The sequence below is a fragment of the Microcebus murinus genome, chromosome X (genome assembly GCF_040939455.1).
Source record: "Microcebus murinus isolate Inina chromosome X, M.murinus_Inina_mat1.0, whole genome shotgun sequence".
Classification (NCBI taxonomy): Eukaryota; Metazoa; Chordata; class Mammalia; order Primates; family Cheirogaleidae; genus Microcebus; species Microcebus murinus.
Window position 1 is genome coordinate 7,769,744 of NC_134136.1, and position 23,144 is coordinate 7,792,887.

General features: G+C 33.6%; 1 protein-coding gene across 2 annotated transcripts in view; it reads right to left on the reverse strand.

The window, feature by feature from the left end:
* The window catches only part of ABCB7 (ATP binding cassette subfamily B member 7), a 100,291-nt gene that overhangs the window by 37,218 nt on the left and 39,929 nt on the right, over positions 1–23,144 (reverse strand). The window contains exons 2-4 of one of the 2 annotated variants that reach the window (XM_075999429.1): positions 20,707–20,784; positions 18,207–18,293; positions 9,300–9,419 (exon numbers count right to left, since the gene is read on the reverse strand). In XM_075999429.1, coding sequence (XP_075855544.1) covers positions 9,300–9,419; positions 18,207–18,293; positions 20,707–20,784 — 285 coding nt within the window. Of the gene's footprint in view, positions 1–9,299; positions 9,420–18,206; positions 18,294–20,706; positions 20,788–23,144 lie in introns of both variants that reach the window. The other variant, XM_020284861.2, reaches the window with a different exon arrangement.

The window sequence follows — 23,144 nt, forward strand, 5'->3', positions numbered from 1 at the left end:
TCATTCTGGGCCACAAAACACACCATAACAAATTTAAAAGGATATACCTGATACAAAATATGTTCTCCAACAAGAATGGAATTAAATTAGAAAAGAAGAACAGAAAGGTGGCTAAAATATTCTAAAGATTAAACAACACACTTTTAAATACACCTGGGTCAAGTCTCCAGAGAAATTTCTAAATATTTTGAACTAAATAGAAATGAAAATACAACTTACCAAAATTTGTGATATGCAGTGAAAGCAGTGCTTAGAGGAAAATTTATAGCATTGAATGCATATATTAGAAATATATCTAAAATCTAAAGAAATATCTGAAATCAGTAATCTAAGCTTCCACCTTAGTAAACTAGAAATAGAAGAGCAAATTAAATCCAAAGTAAGCAGAAGAATAAAATTGGAGCAGAAATCAATGAAATAGAAAACAGGAAACCAACAGAGGAAGTTAACAATAAGGATTAATACAATTGATAAGCCTCTAGTCAGGCTAACAAAACAAAAAGGAGACTACATAAATTTTTAATATCAGAAATGAAAGAGGGGCCATCACTACTGATTCTATGAACATTAAAAGGATAATAAAGGGATGTTATGAGCAACTCTATGCCTACATACTGTATAACTTAGATGAAATGGACAAATTTCTTAAAAGATCCCCTTCTATAAAAAGAGGGATAAATTGAATATGTCTATATCTTTAAAGAAGTTGAATCCATAACTAATAACCTTCCAAAACAAGAAAGCAGCAGGTCTAAATGATTTTACTGGTGATATTTTAGCAAATGCTTAAAGAAGAAATGATGCAAATTTTCTATAATTTCTTCCAGAAAACAGAGGTAGAGGGAATACTTCCTAACTCATTCTAGGAGGACAGCATCACTCTAATACAAAAACCAGACAACTGCATGAAAGGAAAACTACAGACGACTCATTCTCCTGAACATAGATAAAAAAAAATCCTCAACAAAATATTAGCAAATCAAATCCAACAATGTATAAAAATAATTTTATAACATGATCAAGCAGAATTTATTGTAGGTTCAACATTTGGAAAGCTGCTTCAACATTTGAAAATCAATTAATGTAATCCATCACTATCAATAGGTTAAAGAATAAAAATCATATGATATCAACAGATAAATACCATTTAACAAAATCCAATACCAATGATAAGAACTCTCAGCAAAGTAAGAACAGGAGAAACCTTACTCAACTTGATTAAAAAATGTACAAAAAATCCTACAGTTAACAACAAACTTAATGGTGACAAACAAGATGTTCCCTCCACCCGAGACTGTGAATAGGCCAAGTGTATCCTCTTTTACCGTACCTATTCAACACTGTACTGGAAGTCATAGCTAATTCTATCAGATAAGAAAATAAAAGTATACATTTTAGAAAGGAAGAAAGAAAACTGGCTTTGTAGGTGATATGATTGTCTATGTAGAAAATCAGAAAAAATAATTGAAAAAAAACCTACTGAAACTAATAAGCAATTATAGCAAGGTTGCAGGATACAAGGTTAATTTACAAAAGTCAACTACTTTCCTATATACCACCAATGAACAATATACAATTGGAAATAAAATACACACCATTTGAATTAGTACCAAAAACCGAAATAGTTATAAATCTAACAAATGCGTACAAGAGCTATATGAAGAAAACTATAAAACTCAAAGAAATAAAAGAAGCTAAATTAATGGAGAGATACTTCATGGTCATGGATAGGAATCAATACTGTTGAGATGTCAGTTTTTCCCAGCTTGATCTACAGATTCAATATAATCCCAATTAAAATCCTGGCAAGCAAGAAAAAAAATCAAACAACCCTATCAAAAAGTGGGCAAAGGTAATCCTTTCCCCCCTACAATGCTCATCGCATCCTTAAGATGTGGGTCTCCCCCCCCTCAGATCCCTGTTGAACACTACAATTATTTGAACACCATAGTTTTAGGCTGTCAGTACCAATTTGATGGTGAGTATCCCTTTTTAGGGAGAGGCAAAGAAACACACTGTAACCAAAATGTCTAAAAAAAAAATTTTTTTTGTTAATGGGAGTTGAACAGGTGGAAGGGGGGAGAAGGGAAGGGTACGCACTTTCATGGTGGGTGCAGGGCGCACCACTTGAAGACTGGACACGCTTGAAGCTCTGGCAGAGCGGGGTGGGGAGGGGGACAGGGGCAAGATATGTAACTCTAACAATATTTGTACCCACAGAATTTGGGAAAAAATAAATTAAAAAAAAGTGGGCAAAGGACATGAACAGAAACTTTTCAAAAGAAGACAGAATAATGGCTAACAAACATATGAAAAACGTTCAACATCCCTAATTATCAGGGAAATGCAAATCAAAACCACAATGAGATATCACTTATTTCCAGTGAGAATGGCCTTTATCAAAAAGTCCCAAAATAATAGATGTTGGCGTGGATGCGGAGAGATAGGAACACTCCTACACTGCTGGTGGGACTGCAAACTAGTTCAACCTTTATGGAAAGCAATATGGAGATACCTTAAAGTGATACAAGTAGATCTACCATTTGATCCGGCAATCCCATTACTGGGTATCTACCCAAAAGATCAAATGACACTCTACAACAAAGACACCTGCACTCAAATGTTTATAGCAGCACAATTCACAATTACAAAGCTGTGGAAACAACCCAAGTGCCCATCAATTCATGAGTGGATTAATAAAATGTGGTATATGTATGTATACCATGGAGTACTATTCAGCTATAAGAAACAATGGTGATATAGCACATCTTGTATTTTCCTGGATAGAGCTGGAACCCATTCTATTAAGTGAAGTATCCCAAGAATGGAAAAACAAGCACCACATATACTCACCAACAAATTGGTATTAACTGATCAGCACCTAAGTGGACACATAGGAATTATACTAATTGGGTATTGGCAGGTGGGAGGGGAGAGGAGGGGGCAGGTATATACATACATAATGAGTGAGATGTGCACCGTCTAGGGAATGGTTACAGTTGAAGCTCAGACTTGTGGGGGAGGAGGGGCAAGGGCATTATTTGAAACCTTAAAATTGTACCCCCATAATATGCTGAAATAAAAAAAAAAATCCTGGCAAGTAATTTTGTGGATATGGACAAACTGATTCTAAAGTTTATATACAAAGGCAAAAACCTGAAAATAGCCAACACAATACGAAAGAAGAAAACAACATTGGATGGCTAAACTACCTGACCATAAGACTTACTATAAAAACTACTGTAATCCAGTGTGGTACTGGTGAAAGAACAGACAAATAGATCAATGGAAATAGAATAGAGAGCACAAAAATAGACTCCCACAAATATATTCAATTGATCTTTGACAAAAGGAACAAAGGCAACCCAATGGGGAAAGGATAGTCTTCTCAATAAATGGTATTAGAGTAATTGGACATGAAAAAAAAAAGAATCTAGATACTGATCTTACATCATTCAGAAAAATCTTTCATAAAAATTAACTCCAAATAGATCATAGACCTCAATGTAGAACACAAAACTATAAATCTTCTAGAAGATAAGACAGGATAAAATCTAGGTAACCTTAGGTTTGGCAATGACTTCTGAAATGTAGTACCAAAAGCATGATCCATGAAATATTAGTAAGTAGGATTTCATTAATATTAAAACCTTTTGATTTGCAAAAGACACTGTCAAGAGAATGAGAAGACAAGCCACAGACTAGGAGAAAATATTTACAAAAGACTTACCTGATAAAAGACTGGTATCTAAAACATACAAGGAACTCTTAAATCTCAACAATAAGAAAACAAACAACTCAATTTAAAAATGGGCAAAAGATGTGAACAGACACCTCACCAAAGAAGATATACAGATGCCAAATAAGCATACGATAAGATGCTCAACATCATATGCCATCAGGCACTTACAAATTGGAACAAAAATGAGATGGTACTACATACCTATCAGAATGGTTAAAGTCTAAAACACTGATAATACTGAATACTGGTGAGGATGATTGTAGAGCAACAAGAACTCTCATTCATTGCTGGTGGGAATATAGAATAGTACAGGCACTATAAAAGACAGTTCAGCAAAACTAAACATAGTCTTACCATACAATCCAGCAATTAAGCTCCTTGTTATTTATCCAAATGGGTTGAAAACTTATATCCACATAAAAACCTGTATACAAATGTTTATTACACCTTTATTCATAACTGCCAAGATCTGGAAGCAACCAAGATGTCCTTCAAAAGGTGAAGGTTTGGTACATCCATAAAATTGTATGGTACATCCATACAATGTAATATAATCAGTGATAGAAAGAAATGAACTGTCACAAAAAAACATGAAAGAACCTGAAATGCATATTGCTAAGTGAAGAATGTCAGTCTAAAAAGGCTACATAATATGATTCCAACTATATGACATTCTGGAAAAGGCAAAACTAGAGAGACAGTAACATGATCAATGGTTGTCAGGAATTTGGGAGGAAGGAAGGAAGGATGAATAAGTGGATAACATGGGATTTTTAGGGCAAGGAAACTATTGTATATGATACTATAATGGTAGATAAATGGCATTATACATTTTCCAAAAACCACATAACTATAAAACACAAAGAGTAAATCCTAATGTAAACTATGGACTTAAACTGCACTTGAGAAGAAAGGTGTATATAAGAACACTCTGCACTTACTGCACAATTTTTCTGTAAACCTAAAACTTCTCTAAAATATAGTCTTTTAATTTAAAAAAGTATTCTAGGGTATAAATCATACTTCTCAACTTAATTAAAGGCTTTGGGTAGCATTGTTTCATTTTAAAGTGTTTTTCAGAAAGGTTTCAAAATATCAAAGTCAAGGAAGAAGTGTATAATTTTTTTGAAGTTACAAATGTCAAATTAGTTATAGGAAAATGCTAGCTCCTCCATGAAGCCTTCCCTTAAGTGCTTAACCACTGGCACTCTCATAGAGTTCCACTTGTGCCTCCCTTTGGATGTTTATATCATGTCTTTTATGACATGATATATACATATAAATGTATAAAATAATTATTTATATATTTTTCTCCTTTGGTACACTGCAACTCCAAAGAAAGGCACATGTTTTATTTATCACTTTTGTATTTCTAGCTGCCTAACATAGTACCTTGTATCTAGTAGTTACTCAATAAATATGTACTCAATACATATATTATCCCTTACTTTACATAATACATGCATTCCTGCCTGGAAAAAGGGGTACTGATTTCATTTTTATAAATCACAGTCTCCCCTAAAATTATTTTATAATTTTAAAGATAGCTTACTGTGATTTCAAACAGATTACTGAGAGTATCTTTTTGAAATTGATACTTTAATTCACTTTGCTCCCAATTTCTTTCTCAACTAAGTGACTTATAAGATGGCAATGGTTAGAAAATATGAATAAACTATTTTTAATAGCAAAGGTAACACCTATTTTATAATATCCGATGATTTCAATAAATATTTTTTATATTGTCCTTAAATCCTGGCATGATTATATGTAAAATGCTAATAGAAAGGTTGAATTTTTAAAAAATCCTTAGATCTTCTAATCTCAAAGCCCTCAGATTAATGATGAAATATTACTATGAAATATGCACAGATGTTCAGTAAAGACATTACATATAATTTATAGGACTTAAGGAATGAAGACAAATTGTATTATGTCTCTGTCTCTCTTGGTAGCTGAACCCCTAAAATACCTCGTATATAACCCTAAACATATTAAACATTAAGGATGAAATCCTCCTCCCTTTTTCTTCTTCTTACTTGACATTTCTTTCTTTTTTCTCTCTTTCTCACCTATACCTCAGGCTAGTCATGATATCACCACAGTCATATAGATGGTTGGGTGGCACTTAGAGCTAAGAAGGTTCCTGAACCCTGCACTAAAATTCCCAGAATACGTCTAAAGTAGGAAAGACCAGAGTATAAAGGGGCCTAGATTGGTCCAAAATGTTTATACATCAAAGCATTTAATCAGGTTTGAAGAAAAATAGGAAACCAAGGAATGAAAGGGTATAACGATACACCTTTGCGCACCACTTAAAAAGCATACTTGTGATACTGCTCAAAAATAAACAATGATCCGTTTTTAAAGGTTGGAAGAGTGATCACTTTTAAACAGAGAAGTCCACAAAGCTAGAAAAATGTTGTTTGGAATGGTTAAATGCTACTACTATGCTCTACATGCCTAAAATTATTCTATGGTCTAGTTCCTGTCTAGTAAAAAGAAAATTGTTTTCTATATGCTTTGGAAGTACTAGCAGGCATTCATCATAACATCTGGCAATTTCTTCCTTTTCCTGATTCAAAAGAAATCAAACATACTTTCTGAGGATTTTCTACATTCATTTCTGTTTACTTGCAATTCATTTACATGAGTTTAATGCACCACTTTCTATTCTATGGGTAGTCAGTATTCGTTGACTAAAGAACCAAATATTAACCTTCTAAAAATATTTCAGTCCTTAAGGAAGTTCGCTTAAATCCAGATTTCATACCATGATATTTACCTGTCATGAAGCAACAGAAATCTGTATTTTGAAGGATTGGAACTCATTCTAAAAATAAATTCTAACACAAATATCATTACTTAAGACTCCTCCCTTTGGCTAGCTTAATTAGTCATGCTCTGACTGGTTTTCTTCTATTCAAAAGAAAGTCCAGAAAACAATCTGCCTTTAACTTGTCAGCAAGGTACTTGCATCCAACTAAGAAAGGATTAAAGGTCAATTTGCTAATTATGCCTTGCATAAGAGCTCAGAATCACCTTTATCCTTAAGTAATTTGTATGTAAGAGACAACAACCAGTACTGGGCAAAAAATAAACATGAGAGTTAAAAAGAAATTTCAACATTAGCTACCAAAATTCGATTCATAATACTTGTTTTATCTGTTCAGCTTAAACAAACAGAATAAAGTATGGATTCTTGATCTGTTTTTCAGGGTCTTGAGTTAAGCAAATACACTCCCTAGAAATGATTGAGATCCATTGGAGATTACTCAACAGAGCCCATAGATGAGAAAGGAGACACTAAAATGGAGTCTGTGAATTATTTTGGTTTTACTCTTAACTCTTCAATTACTCCTTCCCAATTTCCTCAATTTCCTCTACTGTTTACTTTACTTCCCTAGAGGAACACATTAATCAAAGGTTCTGTCTCTACTTGTCTTCTATTTCTGCTCTTTTCCTTGGTGAACTCATTAATTTTTACTGTTTCAACAATCACTTCTTAATCTCTCTAGTCCTGGGCTCCTTCCTGAGCTTGTCTTACATTTGGTCTTAGTAGTTGAATAGCTCTGGATGCTCTGCTAGCACCTCAAACTTAACATATCCAAAGCCAAGATTTTCATTTTCCCAATCAAGACTTCCTGACTTACTATCTACTTCTGTTAAAAGCATTATCATTCTTTCATCCTTGGTATCATCTTTCAATCCTATGCCTCTTTTTAAAAACTCTGATAGCCCATCCATTGCTAAGTCTATTGACTGTTATCTCACAATTTCACTTGCATCTTTATTTCTACCACCACTCTAGTTGGTGCTATTGCTTCTTACCTAGACTATTACAGTAGTCTCATAACTGGTCAGTAAATATATGCTGAATGAATGGAGGAAATGAATGGTATCCCTACTTTAGGTCTCTTACCACTTTAGTCCATCTTCTACAATAGGGCCAGATTAATTTCCTAAAACACAGCTCTAATCTTATTGCTCTTCTATTCAAAATAGAAGCTACTACTTACTGCATAATATATTTTTCTGATTCACAGTTAAGATACTTCACATTAAGAGCTCTAGCTGTCTTTCTAAGCTTATTGCCAATTCCACTGAAACACTTCCCCCTCACTGGACCCAAAACAGACTACTCACTTCTCCACACATACTATAATATATGTTCTCTCTCATCTAGGCCATTGTTCATGCTATTCCTATGCCTGTAATAACCCTACTCATCAATCAAGGTCTATCTCAGATGCTATCTCCTCTCTGAAACCTTTCCCGACTCCCCATTATAGTGGCTCCTTACCTTTTCTCTGAAACCCCGCAACACCTGACTGGTACTTCTTTAAATCATTTATGATCTACCTTGTATTACGGCCATAAAATAAAACTTGCCTTATCCTGTATGATTTGAGGGAAGAACTTTGATTTATTCATATTTGAATACTCTGCATTGCCAAGAACAATATTTTATATGATAAGTTCTCAATAAATATTTTTAGGGTAGGGAAAAGAATGAGTAAATAAAAGGGAACATACATGGTTATAAGGATGAAATAAGTGGTAAGAACTGGGTTCTAAAACAAAATATTAATCCTTCTATGTAAGAGGAGTAACCAAATTACAGCCAAATTTCATTTATACTTGTTTTAAGCAAACACTTTTATTTATATTTTTGGAAATCTAAATTTATTTATTTTTATTTTAACACTTATATTGCATTTTACTACCTGTCAGGTACTGTTCTAAGTCTTTTATATGTTAATTTGTTTAACCCTTATAAAAACCCTATTTACAAATCAGGAAACTAAGGTGTGGAGACTAAGCAACTTGCTCAAGGTTATAAGATTAGTAAGTGGCTCAGGCAGACTGACTCCAGAGAAAGACTTCATCATGACTATATTGTACCTATAATTCCCTGAGTTTAAAATCTGAGCAAATTGAAAATAAGGTTTTGTTCTTGAAAACTCAGAGAAATCATTCTATTGCTTTATAGTACAATAACAAAGTGAGAAAGCTGCTGAAATACAGAAGACCCCTATACTGAATGTACCAAAATGTCCAGATTTTGTGGCTGGTAGTTTTTGCTTGTTTGCTTTTTAGTTTTTCTGCTTTTTCCCTTGATATTAAGCTGCTACTTACCACTTATGGCCATCAGTGTGCCTAAAATGCCTTCACGCGATTTTCAATTTACCAGGATCTGGGAACCAAGCTTATCAGAAATAATATGTACTAAAAAGGAGCCAATGAGGCTCTAAGGAGCTTCTTTTATAAAGTTACTTATGCTTTGTTACAACCAATGTTCTTATATATTGCACTGGCTTCAGGAGTGAATTCCATTAAGTTGAGGCTTTCAGAAGTCTGGTCCAGAGATGAATTGGGCATTGCCATATAATTTCTGCTGACTGTACAAAATAATTATGCAAACTAAATGAGAGTCCTAAAAATTGAACATATTCCTCCCAAAGTGGTTTATAGCATTCCAGAATTCACGCCTAGAAATTGTTGTCTTATTTCTTAGTTAAAACAACACACAATGTATAGTTTCTCTTATTCTTACCTTTGCACCACCCAAAAATCCCAAGGAAATGGCAACTCTTGCTCTTAGATCTGGCCTGTCTTTGGGCCACACATAAGAAAGCATTGCTTTTATGATTTTCCGAGTATCAACATCTTTTAACTGTTCAAAGAGAGAAAACAAAGCAGTGAATAATATGCCATTTCAAATGTAACCATACTTCAATAATGCAGTTATATAAATATTTAAAAATACATGAAAACATTACAAACACAACTTTTACTCTGAATCTAAGGCCAGTATCTTTCAAAGTCACAATATTTTGGAGAAAAAGAAACTATTTCAATTACTTTTAAAAAGCTACTCATTTCTCTCAAATTTCTTACTTTCAATTTTAGCCACCCTCATATTACTAAAAAGGTATTTATTTAGTGGTAACGAGGGACAGGCACTATACATTTATTTATTAAACTATCAAAACATTACATAAAACTTTAAAAACATTTCCATATTTCCATCTTTGGAGTCAAAAGTTTTATATACTTTTGGGCTATTTTTCAGTATTTTTATTTAAAATATTTTGAAGTCCTAAGTCCAAACTCATAGTAGTGCAGAGTTACAATACTCTGTTTAGGAAAATAGAGGTTTGGTATTAACCATATCAAACAGAGTCTGGGTTATTAAAAATTTCAACAAAAACACAATTTTACAGTCACGCTTAATCTGACCTAAATCCACCTCATATTTTTCTTTTTCCCATGTTCCTGGGGCAACATTCTCATTAAATACCTTTTAGTTTCAATTTTAGAGGCAGAATATTAAGAATCAAAACCATACTTTTTAAAACCAAAATAAAGAGATCAATACATATATATTCCAAAGCTACTATATTATTATAGTTGGCAAAACAATTCCCATTTAAAAAATTAAAATATTAACTCAATTTCTGGAAAAGGTAATAAAACAAAAAAGACTCGAAAAGATAATGCTCATTGCTGGTGAGGGTGTATGGAAATGAGCACTCTAATGTACTGTTAACAGGCACTATAATACACTGACACAATCTTTCTAGAAAGCAATTTGATATCTATTACAAGCTTTTAAAATAATTCTGCCTTTTGTCTCAAGAATTCCACGTCTGGGAATTTATGCTAAAAAAAAAAAAAAAAAAAAAAAAACCTTAGAAATATGCTCCAAGTTGACTCAATTTTATCTCTTAAAAATCTCTTGAGTCTATTTCTTTCCATTTCAAACCACCAACCTAACCCAAGTTATCATCAATTCTTACCTAAATCACTGCAAAGACCTAACTGATCTCCCTGTATCTACTCTGTTCTCTAATAAGTTCACTCTGCAATCAGATACAACTTCCAGCTTGAGACCCTTGAGCAGCATCCTATCATTCTTGGGATAAACACCAAAGTCCATAACATGGCTTAGAAGGCCCTGTTTAGCCTGGTCCCTGACTACTTGTCATGTCATGTCTTATACCAAAGCTTTCAGTGTTCAGGCCACACTGGCTTTCTTTTAGTTCTTCAAATATGCCATAATGCCTCCTGCGATAAGGGCCTTTGCACAATAGTGTTCTCTCTGTCTGGAATAATCTCTCTCTCTGTAACACCTCCCCTTCTGGTCCCTCAACCTCTTTCAACTAACTTCCAGGTCAAGCAGCACTTCCTCAATAAAGGTTTCCCTAACCCTTCCGTCAGGATCCTTTGCTGTATTCTCTCACACAACAGTACTCCTTTCTTTCAGAGTATCCATTTCAATTATAAACTATATATACAGCAGTACAATTATTTGATTAACATCCGGTCTCCTGCTAGAATTTAAATTCCATGTGAGTAGTAACTCTCTGTTTTGTGCTCACTGTTGTAACCCAATAACAAATAAGTGGCTGACGCACAGTAGGTAGTCAATGAGTATTTATTGAAAGGAATGAAAATTTATTAGTAGGTATAAGGATGTTCACATCCATGCTGTTTTAATAGAAATAAAATTGGAAACAGCCTGAATGATAAACATTAGAGAATAGCATAAAAAATTAGAATGAATGCATGTCAAAATACGGCCATTCAGAGATATACATAGTGACATAGAAACATGTTAAATAAAAAAAAAAATAAAGAAACTTATTTTTTGTGGAAAAAAACGTGAGGTATGTATGAGTTCACACATGCATGCTAATGATGTGGAAAACAAGACCTCCAAAAGTGTTAACATCAGTAGCTGTGAGTAGGTGGAATCATTGATAATTTTTTGTATTCTTCTTTTTGCTTACTTGTGTTTTCTGTAATTCAAATCTCTTCAAGGGGTGGAAAGTTAACACAATTTCAAGTAGATTTGCAAAGCAAGGAAAGTGGGGGAAATTGTCAACATATGAGACCCAGGACAGTACATTATATAATACAGGTTAGTTTTATAGTATGATTATTCCCCCTAGGGCTCAGCAAACTATTTTCCTAGTCTTCTAGGCAGGTTATTGCATACGGACTAGCAGAAATAAAATTGCACATATTGTACTGAAAATTGAAGGACTACCTTCCTAAGCTGCTTTAAATACATAAGATAGCAAATATATGAAATGCTAAAAAGGATAGTTCTTAATGCTTTATTTTATACACACACATACACGTGATCTTATAACTGGCAAGGTGTTAAAAAAAGGGAATAAGGCAGTAATTTTAAAATTCACTTTCCCAATCGAACTATTACAAAATAATTTAATGCATTATGACACCAACTGGGGCATTTCAACCACTTTCCCATTTCACAAGTTTCGTCTGCCTTATTTTCTTGATGGAATAATGGAAAAAAGGCCCTGTTTCCACATATCTTTAGAAACAGTCTCCTATCAAAACCTTCTACAACATACCCCAAAATTTTTTCAAAAAGGACACAGAAAAGTTATGGCTAAGAGCAAGAAAATTATTCTAGTTGGCTTAATAGTACATAAAATGTCACCACTTCATTTAGCAAAATGGGTTCCAGAGTTGTGTAATCATGCATTATGAGTCCATTAAGCTCTAAAGTACATGACTTCAGTTAGTTTAGATAAAGTTTGAAAAATGACATTTTTTAAAAAACTGGAGACCACGTCAAAGAGGCATTTCAGAGGCTGAGACACATTTTCAAAGAATTTGAAACCAACTTATTCCAGCTGCACAAGAGTAAAATAAAATTGGTGGCCTCAACACAGAACCCGAAAGACAATATACCACCTTTCAAAACCACCACAGTTAATTCATACTGGATACTCAATGGTAGTCCTGAAAGACAAAAGGGTTATTATCTAAGGCTGAAAAGAGACCAACCACTAGCTTTTTATTTATTTATTTTTTTGAGACAGAGTCTCACTTTGTTGCCCGGGCTAGAGTGCCGTGGCATCAGCCTTGCTCACAGTAACCTCAAACTCCTGGGCTCAGGTGATCCTCCTGCCTCAGTCTCCCGAGTAGCTGAGACGAAGGGATGTGCCACCATGCCTGGCTAATTTTTTCTATACGTATATTTTAATTGTCTGGCTAGTTTTTTTCTATTTTTAGTGGAGATGGGGTCTCACTCTTGCTCAGGCTGGTCTTGAACTCCTGACTTCCAGTGATCCACCCGCCTCGGCCTCCCAGAGTGCTAGGATTACGGGCGTGAGCCACCGTGCCCAGCCCCAATCACTAGCTTAAGACTGAATTAGACATCATATTCACATCAACTATTCATTTTCTCCCTGACTCAATAGAGTATAAATAGATAATACAAATAGCATATGTACCCTTTTAAGACCACGTTCTTAAAGTGTACGAAATGATCAAGGAAGATGACAAGGAATTTGGTTATTTAAAAAAGCACTGTAGAAAAAGTAATCACATTACAGTATAGGGGGGAAAAAAAATCAAACAACGATTTAAGGAAATGGAAATTTTTTCTCAAGGGTCAAAATTCCTGAAGTAACTAATGGATGACATCATAACAGTTTTTCTTTAGGTATCTTTTATACATAAACAGAAAGCATAAAATTCTTTAACTCTTCTGTTTTATCATTTTCATAGTAAATAGAATTTAAAAGATATTTTAAAAACATAACTGTTATGACTATATTATGACAACAGAAGCTAAGATTGAATGCTCTAGAAATAGCATTAAAAGGCCTGCAAAATAAGTGCAAATCTACTTTCCTTCTCTGCTAACAGAACATTATACAATGTGGTCTCCTTGCTGTAGTTATTATAGATAGCTCCAAATTTAGAACACAGAAGTGACATTTTAAGCCCCATTACAATGTAAAACCAGTACTGCGTTCCTATGAGGAATAAAAGTTTTTAGAGAGGTCTCAACTATATATTGAAATTAGATAGGCATAACTAAAGAAAAGCAATTAGATTCAGGGAAAAAAAAAACCACAAGGGTAACAAAAAAAGGAATTCAAATTGGCTTACTAAGATCTTTGAATAGTGATAAAATTGTATTTACTTTTTTCTAGAAATTAGTTTAGAAGAAAAAGTTTAGAAATGTCAGAGAGCTGTCAAAGATTAAAGTAACTGAAAACAAGGTGGTCCAAGGGGGAAAAAGCAGGTGCCAGGAAAAAAAAAAAAACTTCACTGATATCAAAAACAATGCTCAATAAATATTTATTAAATTAATTAATTAATGTATCTATTCTCAAAGACACGAGGATAATTTTTTTCTTTTTAAGAGACAAGGTCTCACTCTGTCACCCAGGCTGGAGTACAGTGGTATGATCATAGCTCACTGCAGCCTTGAACTCTCAGTCTCAAGTGATCCTCCTGCCTCAGTTTCCCAAGTAGCTAAGACTACAGATGCATGCTACCATGCTACCATACTGGGATTTTTTTTTTTTTTTAGAGATGAGGTCTTGCTATGTTGCCCAGGCTAGTCTTGAACTCCTTGCCTTGAGCAATTTTCCCACCTCAGCCTCCAAAAGCAGTGGGGAAGAAAAATTAATATTAATAATATTTTAAAATTTTAATTTTAAAAAATTAAATATTTAAAAATTAATATTAAAACTATTTAAAAATTAATATTAATTTTTAAAATTAATGTTAATAATTCCTATTAATATCCTGAAGTATACCTAATACTTAATTTACTAAATCACCACAACTTTTGACAGATTTTTAAATATTTACTTATTTGGTATTAATATATAGGTTAATAAGCTTCATCAGGATGGATAGGTAAGAAGAAATATTGAAAGGAACGTCTACTTGTACACAGGAAGATGAAACAACACAATCATAACACAGTTGGCCAAAGTTGAATACATGCTTTGCTCCTCAGATGGGTAACTTTATATTTCTCTCCAGAAAAGGTTGTCAAGCACTGAAACAACAGCAAATTTTTCCACCACAATCTCATTCCTTTCAAGGAAGTGAAGCCTAATGGGCTTTGATAAGAAAATGAAAGCGTAAGAAAAAAGAAAATGATCTTTTGGTAAAGACAGCAGAATCACCTTTTTCTTAGCTGATGAGGAATTAATTTATCTAACAATTCTGGTTTTGCAGACATTCCTAAATTCTAATAGCAAGAAATGTAATAGCACCTACGAAATCAGGCTTTCTGCTAGAAAAAAGAAAATTAAAAAAAAAAAAGAATGTATTAACTCACAGAATCAAGGGATTGATTAAGAAAGAAACTACTTGGGGGCAAAACTTGTGGTGAAGAAGAAAAAATATATACAAAAAAAATTTTGGAATGTATCAGTTTTGTAAAAATAATGGGCCACAGGCTAAATGTTTTCTCCTTAAGGAACCAATTTGGCAGAGAAGTTGGAAGTACTCACAATTTCAAGAGATAAGCAAACTTTCCAGAGAAGAGAACTATCTCTTCAACCCAGCAATTGCAATTAAAGGAATAACTGAAACAACTACTTCAAAACTGTTAGGGATAACAGTGGCTTGATAAAAGCTAGGTCAAAAGAAGACAAGCAAGTTCAGTAGATGTCTAAACTGAAAAATCTAGAGGGTAACTAGAAAATTTTTCTCATATTGTTGAGGACATAAGTATAGTGAATTTTGGACGGGAGAGAAAAATATGTATTAATTGTCAGGAAAGAAAAAAAATAAAAAATTGTCAGGAAAGGCTTTGCAATTATTGTTACTTTCTCTATATCTCAGGGTTTGTTTTCTAAGCTCTGTTGGTCTGAAACTTCAATGAAGAGCTTATTAAAGTGGTGATTAGGCCCTTTTCTTAAATGGATTATGCTACACATGAGATGGATTTGTACCCAACAGTACATTTAATAATTTACAATTAAAAAAAAAAAACAACCAACCAGACTTATGTTCACATTGGCCAGTCAGTGAATTTTGTATCCCTAAAGGAAGACAATTTGAGAAATCAAATGAAGATCATATGAAATGAGAGCTAGAAAACAGCTATCCCATGTCATCCAGGTATTCCACTGGTCTGAGTGCCCACTCATTTTAACAAGCATAGAGACTCTATCTCACTATCTCCCCAATCCTCCAATTTTTAATACTCTAAATTGTTTCACTTCTGATCACATCAAGATTTATACAAAGCTCTCTGATTGCTCTAGTAAGTGCTAATTTCTCTTCTAAAACTACTAGCTCTATCTGTATCCAATCAATGAGAATGTGTTTTTAACATTAAAAAAAAAGAGTATGTCAAGCAAAGTCTGGGAAGTAGTCCTTTCATTAAGTTCTGCATTATTCATGTTCTTATTAGCACAGGACTAACTAAATTTAGTAACAGATGCTTCTTCAAAGAAGCATATAAATAAAAACTTCCCCAAAATCCCTAAAAAATCTGAAGATTCTATTATAAAACAAATAACTCCTTAGTTCATCTCTTTAAAACGGAAGTTTTCAAATACTGAAATTGTCATTCCTTTCTCACAAACCCTTTATGATAGCCACACTGGATAAACAGATGTTTTAAATACCTTCTGAGCAGTATTATTAATGCTAATTAATAGCTGTTAAGAACATACAAGTGCAAATGAATAAAAAGTAAAACAAAGCATGGTGGCATATACCTATGGTCCCAGCTACTTGGGAGGCTGAGGAGGGAGATTTGCTTGAGTCTAGGAGTTCAAGACCAGCTTGGGCAACATAGTGAGACTCTGCCTCTAACTAACTAGCTAAATAAATAAATAGTAAAGCAATAGAGAGTTCAGCTGATTATAAGGTAAAATGTATTACTTGACAGAGTGATAGAACTTCTTTGTGGCAGTTTAGATATTCTTCCATCTAAACTAAGTTTCTAGACAGCAGGGACTTTGTCTTGTTCACTAATTTATCTTCAGTACTTAGCACAGAGTTTAGCAGAGAGCAGGTATTCAATACATATTTTTTAAATGAATAGATTATAGTAGAGGACAGGCCTTACAGTTTCACATTATAACAACAGTAGCTAGTATTTATTGAGCATCTTTTATGTGCTAGGCACTATTTAAGAGCTTTAACATGGTGTACGGAGGTAACTAATTTAAATTCCCTTCGGTATTATTATCATCCTCATTTGACATATGAAGAAACCGAAGCGCAAAAAGATTAAGTAACTTTTTCAAGTTCATTCCACTAGGAAATGATAGAGCCACAATTCAAATCTAGGCAGTCTGGCTCTAGAGTTCAGGCTCTTAACTACAACTCCATGCTCTCTTTTTTCTTATAGCCTCCTAGCTCTATTATTCTGATTCCATTTAGCTAACAAAGCTAATGTAATATCAAGATGACGGGAAAAAGAATAAAGATGTAAAGACCAAATACAAAGTATTACAATAAGTTTGGCTTTGTTCTATTTTGTTAGAGAAGAAAGAAACTGTCTTGAAGTTTATATTGCTTGAGCCTAAGAGAATTGACTGCTTCTCCTTTATTAGTCAACATATTTTTGGTTGTGTTTAGAGCATTATTAGCAACTATCCTTAAGATTAGGCCTTGGTGACAGATAATCCTGAAAACTGTCAAATAGCACACCAAAACTAATAATGCATGGATAAAGAAATCTCATCATTTGGTTTAATTTTTACAAATTCTATTTTATGATACTTTGCTGTTTCTTAAGATAATCATGAAGGATAGTAATATACAAAAATGGGACAGAAACATGAATGTGAAGTGTTTTGAGTTCCTTGAAAGAAAAGAGCTACACTGGGAATCTAGGAAAGAGGGGGGAAAAGCATTGAAAAGTTTTTCTTGCCAATCACTTCCTACCAATAAAATAACTAATAGTTATTTCTCTCTCTACAATTTAAAGAGTACTTTTATATAAAATTTGTTCACCTGACCACCAATCATGAAAATATCATTTCTACTCAGAGATACCACATATGTATACTGATTAATGGTCAAGCAGAGGAAGACAATAAAGGCAAGCTCAGAGAAAAATGGCCAGAGAACTGTATAACAGTACTTCAATGACATTTTCACTCACTTAGAAAAAGTGTAATGCAATTAAATCTTTTTATTTCAGTGGCCATACTGCTTAGCATGCCTGTACAATGATAATAATGATAATGATAAATAATATGGATAATTAGATGGATCATGTATATAGAGAATTTACCATGAAGCTAGGGGATATTCTAGGATCTTTCTATGTAAGTATAGAGAAGGGGAAGTATTAACCTTTAAGCACACATACAAATTACTTGTAAGTGCTAAATCTAATTTGCCTACTTATTTATTAGGCTAGATTATATGATAAATAACCTCAATCAATGCTACTTTAAAGAACTAAAGCATTCGGGTTGATAAATAACTTCTTTTTTAGTCAATCATGAATTTTTGTTTGTTTTAAGCCTGAGAAAATATCATCTATGTAACCATGGTAAATTAATATGATTTTGCATTAAAGAATATGCAGCTAGATGAGTCAATCAAAATATTCTATAATATGATCATCTTAAATACATATATCTTCCATGCAAGCTCAATCATCAGCAAGAATTTCCAGTTACTTGTTATCGGCTCTTACCCCTTCTTTCGGGTCTGTGTGGAGCCCTCCTCCTGCGTGACCATGCCAACATGTCCTCTTTTCTATCAGTGGCCATGCCTGGAGAGCCTAGTTGAAGATGATACCAAATAGTTCATTAGCTATTACAAAATTTAATATGTTTAAAAATCTGGATTAGACAGTCCAATCTAATGAACATCCCCAAAACAAATTCAGAGGCATAGCTTTTAGCCTGGCTAAACACCATCAGAATTAGCTTATAGCTAAATTTATACAAGGAATACTAAGACGTAACAAATACTCATACAGAAGTCACTTTCTCTAAATAGCTTTTAAAATTAATGTTTAAACATTGTATTATACTTCTACTTGACTTATATGGGCTTTCTTGATGTCATTCACTACTATAGTGTTGATAATCTGTTTATTCCATTATTGGCAAGCAAGTATATTATACAGTTAATTTATATCTCACTTGCTTTCCTTGTGTATACATTTTTGTTTAATAATTAATACAGTTGATTTTACACAACTGAGTCTTTTTCTTATTAGTCTAGCTCACATTATATATTCAGAAACAAAGTATTTTTAATACTTCATAGTCTGTCTTATCCTGTAGTCATTTGCATACATGTTTTGTCTTTCCTATTACAAGATAAAGTTTTTTTTTGAGACAGAGTCTTACTCTTTTTTTTTTTTTTTTTTTTTTTTGAGACAGAGTCTCGCTTGTTGCCCAGGCTAGAGTGAGTGCCGTGGCGTCAGCCTAGCTCACAGCAACCTCAAACTCCTGGGCTCAAGCAATCCTGCTGCCTCAGCCTCCCGAGTAGCTGGGACTACAGGCATGCACCACCATGCCCAGCTAATTTTATATATATATACATTAGTTGGCCAATTAATTTCTTTCTATTTATAGTAGAGACGGGGTCTCGCTCTTGCTCAGGCTGGTTTCGAACTCCTGACCTCGAGCAATCCGCCCGCCTCAGCCTCCCAGAGTGCTAGGATTACAGGCGTGAGCCACCACGCCCGGCTACAAGATAAAGTTTTTAAGATTAGGGACAGCATCTTTTATCTTCGTATCTTCCATGGCACATACCACAGTGTCTTATACATGGGCACAGTAGGTTTCAATGCTTATTGGATTCACTTATAAAATAAAGCTATCTATAAATCTAACTAGCCTTGAAAATACGCAAACATCTTACTTATTATAAAAATTTTTTAAAGGCTTTAAAATTACTGCTTAAGTTAGAGAAATATAAAATTAAATCATTTGAGAAAAGATAATATTCAACAAGATAGTAAAGATTAGGCTTAAAATTTAGGCTTGCTAATATTGAAAGTGTTTTCACAATTAAAAATACTTAATGAAGTACATGGATTTTAAGATACTTTTTCAGTAGCCATAATAATCGATCATTAATGAACAAAGACACAGTTCTTTACAAACACAAACGTATCAACAACATACATAGCATAACAGTATCAGCTCTGGGTCAAGCTAAGAAAATGGAATTACAAAAAGCAAAAGTGCCTTCTTGCTCTCACTATTTGAGACACAAAAAGTAATTGCCATAAATGGGTTATTGATTTTTGGATCAACAATCTTAAAGCATTTTGTTAAAGGAAAACATCAAAAGGTAATTGTTTGTCTGACAATGTCTCTTTGTGACATTTTTTCCTCTAAAAGACTAAGAAACAAGTTTTATTATGGGGTCTGGTGAATACCATACGAGGTAATGAGGTCTTCAACAAAGCACAAGACTAAAATATAATAAATTTAGTGCTGTCACAGACAATGAGAATATTAAGTACATTTTCCCCTTAAAACTTTAATTTAATAAAGGAAAATAAAATTCATTTCTATAGCCTCTGCATGAATTAGAACAATGCCTTGTATCTTAATGGCAAATAATTATTAATCAGAAAGAAAAAATAAAGGAAATATCCAGGATTTAGACCGTCTCCTAATTTTCTAGTCTTTTTCTATCATGGAGATTTACATGTCTCATTTTAAAGTACTAGGAGTTTTTAAAGATGTCTTTCATTTATATTAGCAATAAAAAATAACCCTCATCAACATATAAACTCAGCATCACTTACCTCATAGGCTCTAATAAGCTTAGAATCCCTTGGTATTCTGCTATCTGAACATCTTCTAAGGTAAAGAAACTTTACTCACTTGAAAAACTTACAGCATTCCACATATCAGACATAAATTAGGAGGATAAATTTAAGTGTCAACATGTTGCCATTACATTTATAAAAGCTTTCTGAAAATGTTACTCTAGTTGGCACTGATCTCAAGAGATTCAGACAGATTTCTCCAGGGGTAGAAAAATATCAAGACTTCTCTCTGCATTTCTAGCAGAAGCATACCTTCTTATTTATTTTGCCAGTATTCAGAAAAACATGAAAAGTGGAATTATTTGAGAAATGTAAAATATGTAGTATAAATTGGGAAATGCTCCCAGGGCTTGCACGTTTTTCCTAGCTATATATAAAAGTGTTTGCTTAATCTTACCTTTGTAGCATCTAATAATTGTCTTGAATTGCATTTTCTCACTCTCTGCCATGCAGTATTTCTTAATGACTCCGGGATCTGCTGAAGAGAAGAAAAGGAGGGGAGGAGTTTCAGAGTAGACAGTTAATATTCAAAGATTATTTCCTTTGTTCATAAATATATATAAAACTAAAACCATAGCCAGTGTTAGAGAGACAGTTATGCTTTTAACACATGCCCAAAAAGATTTCAAAAAATAAAATTTGGGGTTCAGGAATAAAGTAAATTATATTGTTCATTTATTCATTTAAAATGTCAAAATTGGTTTCCGTGATTGCAAAGCCTGGGAGGTGAGGTCCCAGTCCAGCTGAAGACATTGGATCTTATCGTCCCACTTACTTGTTTGCTCTCTGCCCCCAATTCCCTCAATAAAGTGGTCTGCCACCCCCTGCAATGTGAAATTGTAATTTCTTTTCACTCCCTTTCTCTCTAGGTTTGTTTCCTTTCTTTTTTCTATTGTTTTAATAGTCTTTTTTTCTTAAAGCCCTCAAAGTCTTCAACCCCATTTCTTTCCTAAATGGCTTTTATGCTCTTTTCAAATACTCCTCTTTTGTTCTAACTCCATCACTGCATTTTATTATGCACTCCCTTATGTCTGTTCTCTCTTTTGTCTTAATCCGAATGCCAAATTTATACTGGTCACAAGATCAGTTTTGACAAACATTTCTATGTGCCTAGCTAATAGACTCCGATCAAAGTTTCCCTGGGGCAGTATTTTTTCTCATACTGCTGCAAAAATGGAACTGAAAGAAGGCAGAATAAGAACCTCTTCATGGTAATACCACACACACATCTGTAAAATGGACACACATCTTTCTGAAATGCACCATCATTTAGTGAGGAAAAGTTTGCTTCTTAGGTCAAGTCTCTCCCAACAGAAAAGAAATACTTAGGCCTTCCCTAAGCTGTCAATGAGTTGTAAATGTACAGTTGGACCAATGTCTAAATATAAAAATCAATGTTGTACACTTTAAAATTACCAAAAACCAAATCAACCAAAAGCCAACCTCTCTACACAAAAACATAACCAAGCTACTGAGATAATTAGCTCATTTGTTTTCTAGAATGTAATAAACAATAGTTGATTTCTGCTTATGTATATTTATAAACATATAAGGCATTCCTTGAACTGTGACAATTTCAAAAATACCAACGGCTGTTTGCACACTGTCTTGCTGAATCCAAGCTCCTACACTGTATCGTGTACCCTCCAATCTTTTTGCCATAGTAACCAAGCCATGTACTGTAAATGATACCCTTCTGGTACTTAACTCCACTGTTTTCTCTACTGCCTTTCTCCATATTCAGACCTTCTACAAGCTTTACTTCATTTTCATGTTTTTCAGAAATTCCTAATTCAAGTAACTGCACATCAAACAAGATCTTGCTCACGCTTGCACATGCACATGCAATGTAATCTTCTTTGCCTTTCACATCTTGCCCAGTTATCGCGAGTAAAGGACTATCCACTTTCTTTTCTTTCTTCTCTCTCAAACCATGCCTATTATATGGCCACTAGATAAAAGATTGATATTGGTAATACACTTAACAGCAAAAACATACATTCTGAAGTGATATTGTGCAAAATAATGACAACTACCATCAAATCCAAGCCCATGAAAGTACACCTAATTCCCCTTCAGAATTTCCAGCTACCTCATTATCCCTCTCTAATCAAACCATATTTTTTCTGAAGTATCAGTATTTAAGGTAAATAAATAATTTTTAAATGTGCATATTCAAACTGAACTTCTAGTAATGAAACAGCATTGTTAAAATTATCAAATATTTCAGGCATATAAACTTCAGAAAACAATATAATGAACACATGTATAAGCACTACCCAACCTAAGACATAACAGATCAAAAGAGAGCCCTTGACATACTCTTATACAATGTCACCACCTCCCTGTTGCCCAAAGATAACCGGCACTGAGTATTTAAAACATCTCTCACTGCAAAGATAAAAAGTTCAGTCACATAATGGGTTAACACCTTTTGAGGGCTTGCCTTGAAACCATACCACTATTTATTAAATATAATATTGTCCCTATGGAAAAATGCTCTGAGTTTCAAACAACAGACTTAAAAACATAATTCATTTATAAATTAGATACTACCTCTACTTTTAGAACCCTGAGGGAAGGGTTTATAGCAAAGTATCTTCCATTTACAAATTGAGGAAGGCAACAGGAGAAAAATGATGCGAAACTTGATTTGAAAATTAGAGGGTTAGATTAGATGCCCTCTAAGATTTATTCCAACTCTGAAATTCTATGATTTTTATACAATGAAATGAAAAGGCTGCTGTTATTAACTAAACTTTTAAAAACTTAATTGAGTAGATTATAATTTATTTCTTCAATAAATCTAGCATCTGAATTTTTTATAACACCATC